The sequence below is a fragment of the Protopterus annectens genome, chromosome 2.part0 (genome assembly GCF_019279795.1).
Source record: "Protopterus annectens isolate FY-2018-M chromosome 2.part0, PAN1.0, whole genome shotgun sequence".
Lineage (NCBI taxonomy): Eukaryota > Metazoa > Chordata > Ceratodontiformes > Protopteridae > Protopterus > Protopterus annectens.
Window position 1 is genome coordinate 320,275,338 of NC_056728.1, and position 19,889 is coordinate 320,295,226.

General features: G+C 40.4%; 1 protein-coding gene across 2 annotated transcripts in view; it reads left to right on the forward strand.

Moving 5' to 3' along the window:
* SLC12A2 (solute carrier family 12 member 2) overlaps positions 1–19,889 on the forward strand; it is a 2,115,502-nt gene that overhangs the window by 1,447,653 nt on the left and 647,960 nt on the right. For both annotated transcript variants that reach the window (XM_044060802.1, XM_044060801.1), the window contains exon 15: positions 10,877–10,976. In XM_044060802.1, coding sequence (XP_043916737.1) covers positions 10,877–10,976 — 100 coding nt within the window. The remainder of the gene's footprint in view (positions 1–10,876; positions 10,977–19,889) is intronic.

Sequence of the window (19,889 nt, forward strand, 5' to 3'; positions counted from 1 at the left end):
CTTCCACAGGAATACTGTCTGTTCTCTTAGACTTCCCTGCTTGATTATAAATCACCATTTTAACTTGTTTCTTCCTGTCCTAGCTAGTAATTGTTGAGCATCATTTGCTTCTAACCTCTGCATAATTGAGTCTTCTGTAAATGATTTAATTTGTGCCTGTTCTTGGTTTACTCATTTTTCAGCTTTATACAGATTTTCATAAAATGTTCAATGTATGATGTATATTTTTTTTATAGCTTTCCTGAGTTTGGTAACAACCCGTTCGAGATTTTGTTGCCAAAGTCATTGTGCTAAACGTTATTTTTTTGCTCTTGGATTATCAAAAGTAGTTGCTTACCAGCAGCATTTCTAAACCCATGCACAGTATCAAAATATTCCCTTTATTTTCCCTTCAGCACTTTGCTGTTGGTCCTCTTATTCTGTGAGGTTTCCTTTATTCTGCAGTATGTTTAACTTTTGTTAACCCTTCTACATAATTCCTGTTAGTTTCCTCACATTATTTTTCTTGTTTCTACCATGTTTTTTTAAATTCCACTTTCAGTTTAGCTGACAAACTAGCTACCCCTCCTGAAGAAAGAAATTTCTATTTTAACTCTTGAAATCATTCCCACTACACATTATTTAAATGGCTCTTTTAATAAATAAGTAGGGAAGCACCAGTGTCTCAATTTCACTTCATTACCTTGCATCTTTATCATAGTTTTTATTGATGCACGATCCTGAAGAGTTTTTGGATATGTTTCAAAGCTTTCAATTAACTACAGATGTCCTTGTGAAATGTAATTTCTATCCGGTCTAGCCAGTTATTGTACCGTGGGAAACTATATGTAAATTCTATTTGGGTTCCTAATACTAAATTCACATCTTCCATGGCAAACATTCTTGTATATGTTTTTCAAAAATATGCCCTCTTATTGCATTTTCCTTTCTAGATCCCCTGGATACATCGTCAGTGTAGCAAATCACTTCTCAGTCCCTGCTCATAAATATTTTCTGCTGAAATCTTATTTCTAAAGATTTTGGTAAACTCCAGAATAGCAGTTTTAGGTGACATATAAATGCATGACATTACAGTCCTCCTCCCATGACAATAACCCCTTACTACTACTCTACTGTTGTCTTTTTTTCTTTTATTGTAACTCCTCTTGCAGTGTTATTACTCCCTTTTCTTTTGTCCCTAATATTCTACTGAATGGCCACCCTGAAGTCCTTGTCCTTCTGGCTCGAGGGAATTTACTTTTGGGTGGGAGGTTAGCATAATGGTTAACGTATTTACCTTACAAACACAAGGTGCATGATCTGATTCTCGCGTAGGGTAATGATTTAGGCTTAAAATGCCTGAGAAAGGGCAGTTAGCTCATTACTAATCTATGAACCTATAAATTCACATACTCATTTATTTAAAATGCGTCTCCTGCAGCATTGCTATCTGTGCACTGCAGTTCTTAATGAAATTCAGTACTGTGCTTTTTGTCTGTACCAGTAAGTCAATTACAGTCCATATTAATATGAGTAGCCAGTATGACAAAGTTATTTCTCCCACCTAATATTCATGACAGTTCTTTTGAATGTATATTTGTGACTTTCAGCATACATGCATACAATGTGTGGCTGGCTGTTCTGTTATGCAGTTGCTTCTTATCGCCATTTGAGTCCATGTCACATTTTTAAGACTTTTTGTTTCAGTGAAAACATACAAACAAAAACAATAAATGTTCAACCCCACCTTTTAATGTAGAGAACACACAAAAAATGTATGAGTAGTTGCCCCAAATTGTCAGCTGCACCCACAGTTATTACCTAATCTAAAATTGAGGTTATCCATGCTTAAACACATGCTGTAGCCTGTGATCTCTCAAACTGCTAGCTGCTGTTCATCACTGCAGCCTATTGTTTTTAAGGGAGTTCTAAATTTGAAATGACCTAGGAAACTGCCTGCTCCTATGTAGGACTTCAGAAACCCTTTTAGCATGGTGCCTCAGCCCCCCACCCCTTAAATACCTAAGCTTGAAGGCTGATGTGTTACTTGCTATCACATCAGCTAGAGGAATTTCAGAACTGTAGGCCTTTGTGTGCAAAGAGCACTTTCAGCTTTGCGGGGGGGGGGTCAACCTTAGGACCATCCCCTCCTTTATGTCAGAAATATTAAGTGAGTTCTCCCTGAATCAGACTGTTTGGATTTTCACTTTCTTAACTCACTGAATATGGGAACAGGAATTTTGCACTCCTTAAATGTAGACAGCTGAGATATCTAGAGAATACCAGTAATAAGAGAATCTAAGCAGTTTGACTCTCTTGCAGCCAGAAAGTAGTGAAATTAATTTCCAAACTGTTCCAAAGTGTCTGGCCATTTCTTTTGCTTTTTGTTACTCTTATAGAAAAGAGTTGGAAGGGTCTGTAGTTTCCATAGCTACTGTGCAGTTTTAGTGTAGTGAGTGCTGAGTATATTCTTGAGGCAGCTACTTGGTGTATTCTCTCTAGCCACTACAGACTAGATATTGTTTCTAGGGCAAAGGCTGGGTTTGCTACTGCCATTCTGCATAACTTGTTCCAAAACTGCGTCCACCTCACACACACTGCAAGCTCTGAATATCATTCTATTAGGTAATTACTACTGCAGCTGCGATCTGTGAAAAGAACATAAAATATAGAACCTAGAACCTACCATAACAGCAGATGTTTGAGTAAAACACTTGCAATCTTGGTTTCTTTTCCAATATCTCCTCTTGGGCATACCAGGGCTGGGGTAGGATACTGTATTTGTGTACTTACTCCTTCCTCTTTCCCTATCAGATCCTCGGGTCTGGACAGAGTTGGGGGACCTTGTATATCTAAGTTTCTGGCCCAGAGAATGTCCATGGTTATATCTTCCTAGGCTAGTTAAGACCAGTTACATGCCTGTGTGTAGGTAGGGTTGATATCCTGTTTGTCTGGGCAAGAAAGCTTTAAAATGTTGTATGGTAGATTTCCATGTTTGACATTCCTGAAGTGCAGACATACACTTGGCTTGGATAGGGAAGGATGCTGAGTTTTGGTAGTCAAGCTAGATGTTGGGCCTTCTGTGCAGATGTCTTCATGATCTGCTTGGCATTTGCTATTATCGTAGGTTCCCACATAGTTGTACTTTGGTCAGAGAGTTCAGATGTTGGCCTTGCAGGCTGTGTTCATGATCTGCTTAGCATTTGCTATTATCGTAGGTTCCCACATAGTTGTACTTTGGTCAGAGAGTTCAGATGTTGGCCTTGCAGGCTGTGTTCCTGTTATTGCTCAGCTGTTCTATTGTAAGTTTTGACATGGAGGATCAGTACCTTCACTTCCTAGTCCACAAGGACCACAAGTGGTTCCTTGATTTGTAGTGGGGGGACAATGACTAACTATTGATATGTCTGCCTTTTGGCCTCCTCGCTGCATATATGATCTTGACTTGATGCTTGGTTGCCTTCTCAGGACAAGAATGATTTATATCTGTCCATACATGTATGACTGAATGACCCAAGCCACCTTAGAGGACTCTGAAGATCCTTGACTTGCATCTTCTCTTTACCTAACCAACACAATGGACTCATTTAAGCCACAAAAGTCAAGTCACATGCTGTCTTCTATCAAGAATTTCCAGGGGCAGCATTGGATACGAGAACAGACAGAATGCCTCTGCCAAAAGAGAAGACCCTTCCCTCCTGCACTTTTTTTTTTAAACTCTTATTGCCCAGAAATGCTGATGTACATCCAAGTTCTTGTAAGAACTGGCTTACATGAAAGTGATAATTCAGTGTGGAATGTACTTCTGTTATAGACCGAACAGATCAAAACCAATCTGGAGGTCCCATTTTTTTTGTTCTAAGTCCCACCCAGGCCAAAACTGCAGTTCCTCCAAATCATGCTTTGGGGGACATGCATAGGGACTCGACGGTACAGTGAAGGTAATCTAGAAAAATTCAGAAAAATTTGGGTAAGGCATAAAATATATGTGCATGACGTTAGATGATGATGATTATTCTTTCAGATTGAGTGAGTGCTTCAGCCAGGCACCTTGTAAACAGCTACAAATTATATTATGGTGATCTGAAAATGAGCAGGCTAGGGGGCAATCACTCTTACACATTATACAGACTGGATTTGATGTCCTGGAACCTGGCCTGAAAGCAAGACCTGTATCTTATGCACTGTACGTCTAAGCAGTTTAAACAGGGAAGTAGCTGGTTCACCCAAGCCTCAGGCAAACTCAACACATAGGCAAATTTCATCCAGTTCCCTCACAGGGATCTGTTCTTACCAGATTTGATGTGCATATTACAGAATGCTAGAAAGCCTAACACAAGGAATTTTTACCTGGTTAAATGGATGAGGTTCCCAGTCTGATGCACCAGTTGACAAGTGTAACCAGTATATATCCCCCTCTCTCCCTCAATTTGAGGTATATGGGATTTTTTTTGATAAAGGATTGGCATATGTCTTTGCGAAGGTCCACTTTACAGCTTCCCTAACCTGCTTCCGTGCATCCTCCATTATCTCCTTTATATCATCAGTTCACTCTTACTTAAGGGGATCTTACAACTTAGACCCCAACTGAGGCCCAGTCATCCTTTTTGAGATGTAAACTGCCACTGAAGACTTATTCTTACATATTTTGAGCCTGGTAGCCTAGCTGCTCTTTATTTAATGTTTGTAAACTGGGTTGACCGAGTGGTCTGAGGATCCTTTTCAGCCGTGACCCAGGCCAATCAGGCAAATATAAAACATTGTTTAAAATGTATGTGCAGACCAACAATTGATATGAAGTACAGCTTAACATACAAGTGCAAAATGACTATGTAATATGAAACAGCACAAAATAAAACAGATAATTCATATTAAATTAAATAGAATAGTACTGTACCAATGATGGTACCACTCAGTATAGTAGCAATTTGCTGAGCCTAGAAGCGATATCCTCAAGGTATTTTAGTGGTCAGGATACAGTGCTGAAGCACTAGAAGTATGAAAGAAATGGTACTGAAAAAGTTTAAAATATTTCTCCTGTCAATCATGCTAGCTTCTAACAAGTCCATTAACTTTGGATTTTTTTATTGAATTAGCCTAGTGATGTGGATGAGGACAAAACAGGGATGGTAGGATAAAGAATTTTCTAACAAGCATCTAAAGTCCTTTTTTTGTGGAAAACTCTTTGGTGGCCAGCAGATCATCTAAGTTGAACCACTCAAGAGGAAGCCATGAAGTATATAGAAACTTGTACATTCTTCCACAAGGATAGTTTAGTCATAAAGACCCAATCCCTCCATGTTCAGAATGGTCTTAGATTTGACATTGAACCGAATCACAGGAATCCTGTTCGTTTATAAAAATCATCCTAATAAAATGAAGGAAATTCTGCACATGGTGGATGTGCGCAGGCAAGTAAGATTACAAAAAAAGGGACCAAACATTTAATACAGCTGATGCTATGGCTCATCCTTGATGTGGGCTTTTGCAAACATGATTTATGTTAGGCTCTTATTGGGGTATAGGAGCTGGATGAGACATTTTGCAAATGTTTAAAATTCTAGTTTCCCCTCTTCTCCCTCACTCTATTTGTCCTGCTCCTCCTGAAATAAGTTCATGAACGTCCTCCCTACCCGTTCTGGTAGTTCATCCTGACTCCGTAACTTTTTCTGTGAAGTAATGTTTTCACATATCCAGGGAGTAGTAATACGGCTGCCTGTGTTCTCTCCTTTGCCCTTGTTCTAGGATACTGTGTACACACACCACATCTGTACTTCTGTTCTGATCCCTAGTGAGAAGAGCTTCAACCTCTGCAGACGGTCATCATGACTTCTTTGTTCTATGTAATGCATCATTCTGATGACCTTTGTTTGGTTTTGTCGATCATTCTGGCATCTCTTTTCTCCTATGGCCTGTGTTTCTTGTAGAAGATGGAAGTGACTTCCATTGTTTGGTGATGTTGAAGTTGTCCAGCAGGTTAGGTGGGCTTTTCTACTTTTAGATGGATGATTTTCAGATCTTAGTTGCCTGCTGGGTTGGTATTTGGCAAGTAGAGTTGAGAGAGCAGGACAGTCTGTGGGTCTGTAGATTATTTTGTGCACTGTAGTTATTTGGGTGAATGAGAGATGGTGGGGGGAGTTCCAGCCAGCCTAATTGTTTCAGTGAGTTACAGTGGTACACACACACACACACACACAGTAGTGGCCAAAAAAATAAGGCCACCAATCGTTTTTCAACAAAATGGGCTGTAATGGTTACAATATGCTAATTTTATGTTACATGTATATACATTCTTCACTTTTTTCATTGTTTAGAGTGTCTCTGTTTCCTGTTTACTCAGTTTTGCTTGTTTGCAACGATTTTTTACTGAAAATTGTATGTGATAAATTTATGTATAGGATATGTATTGGTTAGACTGGGTAGAAAGCGTGATTTAAGCAACTTTATAAAGGGACAAGTTATAGCACTGCACTCTGAAGGCTACTCCCAATGTGATATTGCTAAACGTTTGGCTGTTTCACAATGTGGAGTACAAAATACTATTCATTTGGGCGGTACAACACATTGTTCTAACTGTGGCCGCGATTGCAAAACATCACTCGGATGACAGATGTATAAAGAGCATTGTTACATCAAGTTATCACACGTCATCTGTTCAAGTAGCTCATCTGGCTAAAGAATGGGGAATTAATATCAGTTCCAGAACAGTTAGATGACGTCTAGCAGAAAATTTTAATTTGGTGGCAAGAAGACTGGCTAAGAAATCACTGATAAAGAAGCAGCTTCGAGATCTGAAAGTTATGTCATGCTTTGAAAGGTAAGATAGCAGAGTGGTGGGAACAAGTGCTGTTCACTGATGAAAGTACATTTCAGCAGGTGTGAGGGTCAGGCTACAGTTAGTGAGACATCCGGTTGGTGATGACCTGAATCCAAAGTGTATGATTAAGACAATCAAACATCCTCCATCCATTGTGGTATGGGAAGTCATCTCGGTGAAAGGGCATTGTGAAATTCACATATTTGGCAAAGGTGAAAAAGTGAATGCTGTGAAGTATACTTCTGTGCTGAACTCAAAAGTGAAACTCCATATGAACATTTCTGGAACAATATCTCAGCAGGATTCAGCTCCATGCCATACTGCCAAGACAGTCAAGAAATGGTTTGCCAAAAACACATTTATAGGTTCATAGATTAGGACTAGGCTAACTACTCTTGTGGGCCATTTCAAGCCTAGTCAGTTACCCCATGTGAGAATCAAACCCTGCACCTTGTGTCTGTAAGGTAAACGCCTTAACCATTATGCTATCCTCCCACCCTCAGCTCCTTCCAAACTGGCCATCAAATTTGCCAGATCTGAATGTCATAGAAAATTGTTGGAATATCGTGAAGAAAATGGCAGCACATCGACCGACCTCACAAAGGAATGTAAAAGATGTCATCAAATAACTTTGGGTGACTGAGATCTCGTCAGAATACTGCAAATCACTGGTTCACCGCATGCCATCTCGTATCAATGCTGTGTTGAAGAATAATGGAAATCCTACCAAATACTGACTGCTAGATGTGTAGAATTTTTTCTCTTTTTCAGTAAACATTTGCGTGTCAGGCTGAATGTAGCTACAGTAATTGTTGTAATGCAGAAAGACAAGAAAGAGGCGATATTGGTCAAAATATTGAAGTGGCCTTAGCTTTTTGGCCACTGCTGTATATATGTATGCCTATATATTTAAATCCATTAGCTGATTCTTCTGTTATTTTATGACTACAGCCGGGGGGGTGGGGGTGTAGATTGCCATCAGGCATGAACACCATTCCTTGTGACAGATACCATTACCCTTCATAAAAGTGCACTGTTAATGTAGTAGACACCAGTGCACCCAGTCCAAAATACCGAAGAAATTAATGTCCATTTACAGCAGTGTTATTAAAGTAAGTCCTGATGGACATGGTATCCAAGAGACAGTTCTCCAGTTCCATCAAGTGCCTGCATTGCAGTAACCAGGGAGACTGAAACTAGAGAAATGTTAGTGTGTTACTCTGTTGTGCCACCTCCCTTGTGTGGAAATATTTTCTTTTCTGACATTTAGTAGGGAAGGTGTTGTTTTTCAGTGAGCGATTCACCTGAATGTTGTTTTTCCAAATTAATTTTTCTATTATTTTGATTTTCCATTACAGGGTGTTTTTTTATTCTGTCACCGTTAAGTATGTATTAACTCATGTTCACCCTTCATAAGAAGGCATGCCTAGCACTAGACTGCTAAACACCTTGGCTCTATTTCTGTTTTGTATATCATAGCGCCTAAGACTCCTCATTCGTAGACTTTTTCCTCTAACATGAAATGGAATACCTCTTCATTAAAAAAGCGATCAAACTTTTAGCAGCAATGTTGTAACTGGCATTGTGTAATCCACTGGCATCCCTTCTCCATTTGGCATTACCTACCCAAACCGCTTCTATTAAATTGTAACAATGTTTTTTTGCCTTCCTGTGCATGTTTTCAGAGCCGTAACTTAGTTCATTTTACAGTATGTACTGCTCTAAAACGATTTTGACATTTTAGATAACTAGGCTCAATATTGAAACCATTCCCAAAAGTATTGCATGTTTACAGTAGTACAGATACTTGGTTCTTTGACAACCCTTTCCATTTCTTTATGCACGTAATGGTGGTGAAGAGGTTCTCACATTATACCATTTTTACACCCTTATCTAGTTCATAGTTGTGAGGCGATACAGACAGGGTGTTATGGCTTTGGTGCCTAGCTTTGGCTCCATTATATTGTGAGGTGTTGAAGTCAACAAAATTTATCTCTGACTTGATAAAGTTGTTACTGCGGATTTCTCTGGTATTATCTGGGTTGTATTTACTGGGTTCTTGGGTGGATTCTTTTACTGATTATGAGCTCATTTGTTAAATGTGTCTTTGTTGTGAAACTGCAGTTCAGTAAGCTTTACTTTGTCATCTAGAAACCAATGTCTGGAACACTACTCTTCCCGTGTGTGTGTGTATATTGTACCAGTCAGATGACCAGAAGTGATGTTATCCTCTAACCAGCATCTGGTTAATTTTGGAACTCTCGCAGCAGCACTTTGGAACCTGACAGGAAAGATTTGACAAGCTATATATCACACATCCACACAGCGAGAGACATCATCTGGCTTTTGCTGTGGTACGACACTGCATACATCAGTTTGCCTTGCTTTAGTAAGTAGTCAGGGACATTTAGTGAGACTAGTTTAGTATTTTTTCTGCATCTTGGAAACTGTTATTTTTTTATATCACAATGGTTGAAACTCTGCTGTATTCAGTATTCTCCTGTTTTCTGTTTTATTTATCATTATATGTTTTAATACCTTTCATTGTGGTAGTGCTTTAGAGAATACTTTTAACATCTTGAGAGTACTTATGCTTGTTTTATTGACACTGTTTACTGCTCCTGAAAGCCTTCCTACTTTGGTCACACCCTACCATTTGTATTGGTATTAATTTTACACAGTATAACTGCATACCCTTCATAAGAGACTTAGGGTAGCTCACTGGCAGCGTGATTACCCCAGAGTCTGGGCAGAAAGTGCACAGCTAGTAAATCTGCACAAGCTTTTCCCAGGTGTTAGTGTTTGTGTGTGAAACTGAAATATCCAAGTGTGTGTGTCTGGGAAAAGGGACACAGAGCTCCAAAGTGGTCAGTGTGGAGTTGTGTGGGTCTGGAGAAGGTGAGTCCAGCCCCCCAGGTCTGTAGCGTGCTCCTTGTTTTCTCTTAAGGGAAATTTTGCTTGGTGCAGGGGCTGCATCTGAAAATACTGTGTAAATCCATCTTTGCTCTTTGTGACTGACCCTCACTTGAGACAGTGGTAAGGATCAAGTCTCCTTGATTGCTGGCCCAGAGTAAGGACCTGTCTCACCCCCCGCAGCCAACTACTCATCAGTCAAATTCACTAATCAAAGCCAAGTCACCATGCCTTATGGTCTGGGCTGCATCTCTCTGTGCTATACAGCTGGGTTATCACTTTTCCATGTATTATCCAAATGTGTCACTTAATGGAAGAAGTTTAAAGAATTACTGTTCCACTTAGTGACTCCACATGGATAGCAGATTATTTGAATCTTGTCACAGGGATGAATAATTACATGTCATGGAATATGGAATAAGGAGTGTATTTTTTTGTAACTGCATATCTTGCTGCCACTGTTAATGCAGCTGTACATATTGAAGCATTTATTACTCCTGCTTGAATAAGACTATTTTTAGGAGGATGCTTTCTGTGTAGCTAGTCACTACATTGTAATATGCACTGTAATCCCCTAACTTATGTGACAACAGATTTGGCTTTGAGAATTTAAAAAGTGGCTAGGTTTAACACACACACAAAGGTGATAGGGTGTCTGTGCTGTGCCACGTTGTTAGCATGTCTTCAACTAGGATCTGTATGAGACTTTATTGTCTTGATTCTAGGAGACTCCTCAGTCATCCTATTGTAAGTTCTTTGGGGGATCCTGTGTGTCTTTGGCTTTCTCTTTTTTCAAAAAAAAAAAACCTATTTAGATATGTTAAAATTCACTTTCGACAATTTGTTATACTTCATTATCTAAAGAATAAAATGAAGAAAAAAATGATTTGGTGCCAAGATATGCTGTTGCCCTGGGAAGAATGCAGAGCTTGTGTTGAGAATGTATTCTGGCTACAGTGATTGGATGTTTAAGGTATAAACATTCAAAGCACCTTGTTTTTAATTAAGGTACACCATATAAATCAGGATAAAAGCTGTGATAGCTGGATTCCACCTTATTCTCATAAATTCTACTAAGTCATTGAAATTTGGCATGACATGTCATGTTATACACAAAAATGATTTTAGCTTGCATTGATTTCAAACTCATCATGTGCTTTATTGTAGATGTGAATTGGGGTTCTTCAACACAAGCCTTGACGTATCTAAGTGCACTGCAGCACTCTATTCGTCTTACAGGAGTGGAAGATCACGTCAAGAACTTCAGGCAAGTTTGCATGTTTTTTCAAGTTGTAACTAACATCACAGTGGTGTAAACCACTGTCTCAGTTATTTCAGTATAATGTAGAATCTTTTAGGAAAAGTAATAGATGCCTTCCTCTTTTGAACATTGATTATTGTGACATTAAGTAGTGAACTAAATGACTGACTTTGTTTTTGTACATTCCTTAAACTCTTGTCTCATGAGACTGTCCCTTCAAAGCTTGCACATTTTAAAAGCTTAATTAGATGCTTTTCTGCTGCTGCTTTAGTGTAAGTAAAGCAAAGGCTGTTTATTTCATTAATTTGTTCTTGCAGTATTTTGGGCATAACATAGCAAGAAAAAATGTGATGTGATTTTCTTAGTTAATAAAGCTGGAACTTTTTTATGACAGTATTAATGCGTAGATAAAATACATCATATAAAAAAATACTCTTGTATGGTTTCTATTTATATTGCAAAAATAAGCAAATGTGCCTGTTTCGTCTCTTGTATGGTTTCTATTTATATTGAAAAAAAAAAAAAAACAAAGTGCCTGGTTCGTAACTGCAGTACTGTATGGTAGGGGATATGTGGTACAGATATATTGCCGAGTAATTGCCTCTTTGGTTAATGCCTTGCAAGCACTGAGCATGTAGTGCTGTGTATACCATGCAAACCTCAACAAATGTCATTTCTTACTCAGCAAAGTAAGGCTGTCTGCATCCTTTTTTTTCCCGTTACTGTCATTCTGACAGCTGTTCTAGTATACCACATCTTTCTGTTAGTCTACTGGCACTCTATTTCATCTTGGGATCAATCTTTGAATTTGAAGCCAGTGAGGATCTAAGAATGGCCTGGAGGAAGTAGCACTGTCCGTGTACATCTTCCTTATCACTCCTGTCAGGATGTGCAGTGGGAATATGTGACATTTCACGTCTGTGAAGGAGCAGCTCATTTAATGTCTAACCTTCCCAATCAGCTATTTGAACCAGAGTCATTTGGGCCATAGTCAGTGCATTATCCCTTAAGCCACAGAAGAAGCCCCAGTGTAAGTGATCATAATCCTCTTATCTTTTTTGCTGATTTCAGAGTTTAGTCAGTGCTGACCATGTACTGCAATTAGTTGCGAAATGGGACATGACAAAATACCTCTAGTGTGTAGTGCTGATTAGTTTACCTGTAGACATTAGCAGGGGAGCAGGTGAGGCCTATGATTTAGAAGTTTGTCTTCTCGCATCCAACGGCTTCGCTCTCTCCAAGCTGCTCTGCCTTTGAGGCTACGAAGAGAGTATGTTCTGCTTCGAGTGCTTGATGGATCCTTCCCCCTCGGATCTCAAGTGCACTTGTCATGATGTCTCACTGTTCAGAGCTTCAACATCTCCTTCCACAGAGAAAACCAATACCAAAACCTCAGGCTGCCACCCAGGGAATTATAATCTCCTCTTTTGATATCTCCCCAGAGCACCCCACTGAGGAGGTCCCTAAGATGAAGATGTGTAAGAGGAAACACTTGGATTCCTCAGAAGAGTCCATCATTGAAGATACAGATTTCGATGAAGGCGAAGGGTCCCCATGATCACTTTCTGAAGATGTCTCCTTTGGAGATGTCCTAGAAATACTTGAGCAGAGAGGTGGTTAGACATCCAGCAACTCTACATCTGAGGAATCTGTTCTCCTGGAGGCTTTTCGTACTGGACCCTCTACCTCCTGAGTGACTCCACTTGCCAGTGAGCTCATTGACTTGATCTCATGGTGGGTGTGGAATGACCCTGGCACCATACAGCACATTCTTCACAGACCAGATAGCTTAATGGCAGCACTTGTGGATATACAGTTTTGGGGGAAGGAAGTTCCTGTTGATGCCATGATTGTTGCTGCAGCTACCAAGAAGGAACTAGCTGAGGAAAGTTCCACTGTCCAACCCCCCCCCCCCAACAGGAAGTCACAGGTGATGGACAGATTTTTGAAGCATGTCTGTACTTCAGCAATCTTTGCTTTGAGGTCTGTGAACTGTTTGGCACACTTTGCTAGGCTACAGAGGGATTTGATCAGAACGTTATCAACTACCCTCTCAGGTGCTGCTTCTAATGATGTTCAGGCATTTGTTACTTCTCAGCTGATGACATTACAGTCAATATCCAATTCGTACATGAGCTGGATCTCGCATGTAGTGGAAGGAACCTCAAGGGCAGCAGGTTCAGGCATTTCCATAAGCAGACACGCCTGGATATGCCTCTGAGTTTGCGAACATTTTCAAGTCTTCATTTGTCAATGCTGTTTTGATGGAATGTCTTTATTTAGCCCCGAAGTAAAAGACACCCTGTCCATGTGTGAAAAGGATGAAAAGACCCTGTCTGCCATGGGTGTGCATTTTGCGACTCCTCAAAGAAGCTTTTCCAGGAATCAAACAAGGTGGTCAAAAAATGTAGTTTAAGTTTCAGGGTCCCTTTCAAGACACACATGGAAAAGGTTCCCCAGAGACAGAGGAGGGAACTCTAATGGGCAAAGACATCCTCGTAGCAGAGGAAGCCCACAGAACCAAGGTTCCAGAGAATCATTCCTTGATAAACACTACCAGTGTTCCTGAAAGGAGGTCGATTATCCACCTCTGGAGATGGTCATACATTTATCCCTATATCAGAGAGCCTGGCTAGATATAACAAAATATACTTGGGTGCAGAAGATTATTTCCAGAGGCTATATTATACTATTTCCCTTTCTCCGCCAATCCCAAGGAAAATCTCTGATAATCCACCCAGTCAGAGGGAGCAAGCAGCAGTTCAAATACAAAAGCTGCTAGGAAAAAGTCATCCAAGAGGTCCCGCCAGACCAGAGAATCTGGAGCTTACTCCGATTTCTTTTTGGTGCCAAAGAAAACAGGGAACTGGAGACCATTCCTGGATCTCTCCAAATTAAACAAGAAAGTTCAAGGAACCAGGTTTTGGATGGTCACCATTCTTCAATCCATTCTCCCCTTTCTGGGCAAGGATGATTGGATGTGCTTTATAGATCTTCGGGACTCTTACTATCATATGAAGACGAACAGACAGTCCAGAAGGTACTTCCACTTCCGGCTGAGGGCCAGTCATTATGAATTTAGAGTACTGCCCTTTGAATTCACCACAGTTCCCAGGGTGTTTACCAAATGCATGGCAGTAGTAGCAGCTCACCTGAGACTACAAGGATTCCAAGTGTTTCCATATCTGGACAACTGGCACATTATTGTTCTGATCAGGCATCAACTCATATGTGCAAGAGACCAGGTTCTCCAGACTTGCTGTTGTCTGGGATTATGATTAATCTCATCTGTAACTGACTCAGTTTATAGGAGCAATTCCCAATACAAAAACAACCATTGCTTCCCTTCCATTACTGAGAGTTCAGACTATGAGACTTTGAGTTAAAAATGTAATCTGCAGCAGCTCAATTTCTGCCAGACTGGTCCTTCAGGCTCTGGGATCGATGGCAGCAGCAGTAACGGTACCACCTGCGAGGTTTTATATGGGAATTTTTCAATGGATGTTAGCTGCTCAGTGGTAGATTCTTATCTTGTACAACATAGGTTGATAAAGAATCACTTACATCTGCAAGAGAGATTTAAAATGATGGATTCATTCAGACCAGGTTCTATAAAGTTGTCTGTTCATTCCCCCTCAGTCCAAGGCCATAGTGACCACGGACTCTTCCCAGCTAGGGTGGGTGGGGAGCATTATATGGGGAAGACAGTCCAAGGCGCCTGGTCCCCTGAGGAGGCCAATTTGCATATAAATGTCCTAGAGATGATAGCAGTGATGTTAGCATTGCAGGCATTTCAGAATGCTCTCCCTTTGGGGGACAGTTGCAGTACAGTCGGACAACTCCAGTAGTCTGGTACACCAACAAATAGGGAGGAAATGAATCCCTACCCATTGTGTTTAGACGCTGTGGGCGATCTCTTCCAGACACTTTCTTTTAGCAACACACATTCCAGGGATATCCAGTGTGATAGCAGACAAATTGAGCAGGTGGATTCTTTTACCTCACGGCTGGTCCCTCAACAAAAAGATTGTGAATACAGTCTTCTGACAATGGGGCCAGACTTGCTGCGATCTATTCGCTTCTCCTCTGAACAACATATGCAGCAGCTACTTTGCCCTAATCCTCCCACAGGGGGAATTCCCAAGGGATGCTCTATTTCATGATTGCTCCCTCCCCCCGGTCTCCTTTATGCATATCCTCCCACTTCATTAATTACCAAATTTCTTCAGAAAGCTGCAAGGTTGAAGAGCAAAGTCATCCTCATTGCCCTTTATTGGCCTCAACAAATTTTGTTTCCCTTCCTTTAGCCTCACTTGATTCAACCAGCTTGGTTTCTAGATCCAACTCCGAGCTTCCTGTCTTGCCCAACAGGCATGACACATCCAGATTTGGTGAATCTCAGCCTGGTTGTTCCAGTTCCATTAATAGCCAGACACCCTATGGTCTCTTCCCCGGTCCGTCATATTCTTTTGTCCTTCCATAAACCTTCCACGAGAAAATTATACTCCAATAAATGGAAGAGATTTGTTTTGGGGCTCAAAAACGTAATATTGAACGTTTTTCAGCTCCCATTTCATAATATCTTGGAATTTCTAGCGCATCTTTTTGAAGAGGAAGCTAGTTCTTCTACTGTTAAAGTGCAGTTAGCAGCGATTTACAATGTTCATGCTGGAATAGATGGTTCTTTTGTAGCGTACCATAAGTTGAGCAAAGCTTTTTTTTTTTTTTTAAAAGGCACTTTACTCTTAAGGCTACCTTTTAAAGATTCTACCACCTTTGTGACCTAAACCTTGTACTGCAGTCTCTTACACAATACCGTTTTGAACTCTCAGCTGCATGCGAAGTCAAATATCATTCATGGAAGACAGTTTTATTAGTAGCCATTACCTTGGCCAGAAGAATTTCTAAGATCAAAGCATTGTGCTCGAAACCTCCATACTTGATTTTTCATAACGGCAGAGTTACCTTGCATACCGTCATTTCTTCCAAAGGTGGTGTCAGAATCCAATATAAATCAATCTGCCCGTATTCTTTCCCAAATTTTCTAACAAAGGAGACTTATTTAATTTATTGGATATTCATAGACCGTTGCATTTTCACTTAGGACAAAAAACGTCAGAAACTCTGATCAGTTATATATCTCGTATGTGGAGCCAACATTGGGTACATTGATTACCAAAGTTGCTCTATCTAGATGGATAACAAATGGCATTTCCCTTGTGTATAATAAATTGGACATTTCTCTGATAAAACCTATTTGAGCCCACTCCACCAGGTCCATGGTAACTTCCTCCATTTTTCAGTCCAGTGTGTCCATGGATGAAATTTGTGCAGCAGCTACTTGGGCTGCTCCCCATACCTTTATTACTCACTACAAATTGGATCTGGTCTCCAGTGGAAGGGCATCTTTTGGTTCTGTGGTGCTCAAGAATATCCTTCCTTGAGTCCACCCTGGAAACTAGGTAGCTGGGGACTCTGTCCCATCAGTTGAGGACAGAATGAAAATTGACTACATCAGATAAAAGAAGTTATGTATTCACCATAACGTTCCATCTTTGCTGTCCATTTTCATTCTTCATCTCACCTCCCACCAACCCCCATCCTTAAGGCTTCTGGAAGAATGAGTGATTAGTCAACCTATATGTCCTTATTTTTATTTAAGTTCCAAATATGGCTTCTTCATAATAACTTCAATCTTTTACTTTCTACTAAGGCATCAAACAAGATCTGAGGTAATTGGTGTTGGTGCATTATGAGTAAGGGAGAATCTCAAGTGTTTTTGGTTGCCAAGGTATCTGGTCCGAACCCAGCAGTTGAGGAATAATGAAAATGGATAACACTGATGGAACATTATGGTCTGTACATTGCTTCCACCGCAGGAAAAAAAAAAAGAAGTTAAGTGGGCGCATAAAGCTGAAGTCATTTAGTCTTTGAATGATTTAGGAAGAAGTTACTTTAATGGTTATTCATGAGATATAGCTAATAAAAGTCAAGGAAAAAAGCACCTTTTCTAGTTAATATACTTTGATAAAAAGGTGAATATCTTTAGTCACTTGATGTTTGGAAGCGGTTTATAATCACAACTAAGACTATTTACTGTTTATAAATTGGTTTTCTTTGCAGTCCAGATGTTATGGTTTCATTTTGTTCATTGCAGAATTTATTTTGAGTTAGATTGCTGTAAAATATACATCTCTGAGAAAGGTCTGGCTTCCCAAGTAGTGCCCTGTAACATCTGACCTCTTTTATATTCCAGTAAGCACAGTTCCTCTGACAGCTTGCCAGAAGTGAAGATTAGCTTCTTTAAAAAAAAATTTAATTAAAGAATACCTGATTAAGTTGTTGGTTAGTAATCCTGATTAAATATTTCATTAAACAGTTGAAATGCACTTTGTTATGCTAACCTGTTGATAGAAAAATCACTTTTTTACATTGTAAAAGGTGTTCTTTCTCATATCCTTTTTACTAATTAACTGGTCAAAAGATGATTCACAGTAGAGTTGTAACACCTAAGCTCCACTCTTCAGCTTTTTTCTTTTTTTAAGGCAGAATTTAAGACGTGCAAGTAATGAGATACATGCAGCAAAAACAGAACACTTGCATATCTCCAGGACTCCTAATCATATCAGTAGAAGGTCATATGAACTGAGTTTCATTGACTAGTCGGTGTGCAGGTTTACTTTCACCCCAAAGCATGATACGCCTCTCAGAACTGATCATTTTTCTTTGTGAATCATTTAGCTGTGAGATTGATAAATCTTTTACAATAGGTATATTTTTTTCTGGACATTTAAAAGACCTCTGTCAAATTGTTCAGTTTGAACATCAGGGCTCAAATTAGGTCCACTAGTGACTTACGAGTAACTAACTTTTATCAGAGGTTGCTTTTCTAGATTGACGGGTGCAAGCATTGGAGTGCCAAAAGATTCTAATGTGAACCATTTTCTCAATAATTCCTTCACATTACAGCTTAGTATCTGCACACACATGGCATACTAGATGAGATGGAACTGTGGTTATTGACAAAGATTTTATTAATGAAATGCAGATTAATCTTGACAAAATTAATTCTGACCTTACAGTCTTTGGTTAGTTTCCATCAATACAAATGATCATTTAATTCTGGAATAACAATATCTAAAGTAAATACGTAATGAAAGATTTGATGTGAAGTTGTTCAATCTCGCTGTTGATTCTTACAAATGGGTTCGCTCGGCTCCGAGTCGGCCGCTTTCACAAGCTCGAGATTTTCGAGTAGCTCGAGGCCAAGTCCCTATCCCATGATGCTCTGTGCCACACCTCAGATCTAGTTTGCCGCTGCTACAAATCGGAGGTCGAGAATGAAGCTCGGGCCAGTATTTCAAAATGTATTATATATATATCTATAAGATTTTTTTCAGAAAGTGTGTTTTTTTGGTCCTAGTTTATCTTAGACTAGTATTTAGTCACTTTCTTTAATTATTTCTGACGAAATATATTCGTTTTTAGAGCGGCTGCTCTTAGGCCTGCCATTGGCCAGGTTTTAGTTGGTCCCTAACCCGTTTTAGAGTGTTCTTAACTCTTATAACTGTAATCCTTTTAGTGTGAGGATATTGTTCTTTGTAGCTGAATCTTTACTGTTATAGCTTTTGAATCATTAACTGCTTATCCTGGCTAGTGTGTTTTTCTCTAGACAGTTATAGCTGTTTAAGTATTTTACTGTATCTTAGAGTGTGGTGTTAGCCTAGCCAGTGTGTTGGTTTGTCTAGGCAGTTTGTCGCCTCACAGCAAGACGTTGTCCTATTCGACTCTCAGCTAGAGTGTCTTCTGTGTGGAGATGTGCGTGAATAGGCATACCTTCGTTGAAGGCTGTGCGTCAGGGCTGGCAACACTGCACGTAAAAATCTACTGCCAATCATTAGCGGACCGGAGTTCTGCTGTGGTGACCCCTAACCGGGAAAAGCCGAAAGACACAACAACATAGTTCTTTACTTTGCACTATGGGTGATCAAAGGGGAAAAGGAGAAACAAAAGTCAGGGTTCAAGAAATGCCCTAAGTGCGGACAAAAATGTCCATTACTGATTTACATGCAAGTTGTGTATAGTGTTTGGGTGCAATCCATCTTCAGGAGGACTGTTCCATTTGTCATTCGTTCAGCAGGGTCTTGTTAGAATGCAGGAGAAAGCTAGTGGATAGAGGTTTGTTGAAACCTGAATTTCAGGAATCTCTTGATAAGGCTGACCAGACTTCCAAATCTTCCAAGGGATCCAAGTCTTCGAAAGCTTCTTCAGAGCCAAAGTCTTCTGCTCTGAAATTGGCTGAGAAGGTGTGGTCGCTGGTTCCACAGTCCTCAGAACCGAGCAAGTTTTTTGGAGCCGGTCTCCAAAGTTTTGAAATCACCAATCTTACAATCGGTGGCTTCATCGATCCCTTCGACTCGTCCTTTGAAGAGCCTCTCCGATGTGGACTGAGTGGTGCAGAGGCTCCTCCAGAACCTAGCATTAGCCAAATTGCTGTCGGCTCCGACCCAACTGGTTTCAGAGCCGAAGACGTCCTTGCCTACTGTGTCTGCACATCCTCCGAGCCGAGCAGGGCCTTCGGAGCCAGAGGGGGTAGAAGTGATGATCATGGAACCCTTGGAGCTGAGGCCTGTTCCAGTGCCATCGGCTCAGTTGACTCAGACAACTTTGATGCCTTTCGAGGAGTCTGGGAACCGACACTCTCCGATCGGCTCTGGGGGGGGGGGGTTGACCCATTGTGTCGGTTCCGACCCTTCCACTCTGAGCTTTGGCATGGATGAGCTTGGCTCCTTCCTCTGGTGTGGAGCCCACTGTTTCGGTGCTGGGGAGGTTGCTATCTTATTCGGAACCAGCTGTTGCTTTGCATCGGACCAGTGGGGCCTTCAATGCCATGAGAGTTGTGTCTTCGAAGACACCCAC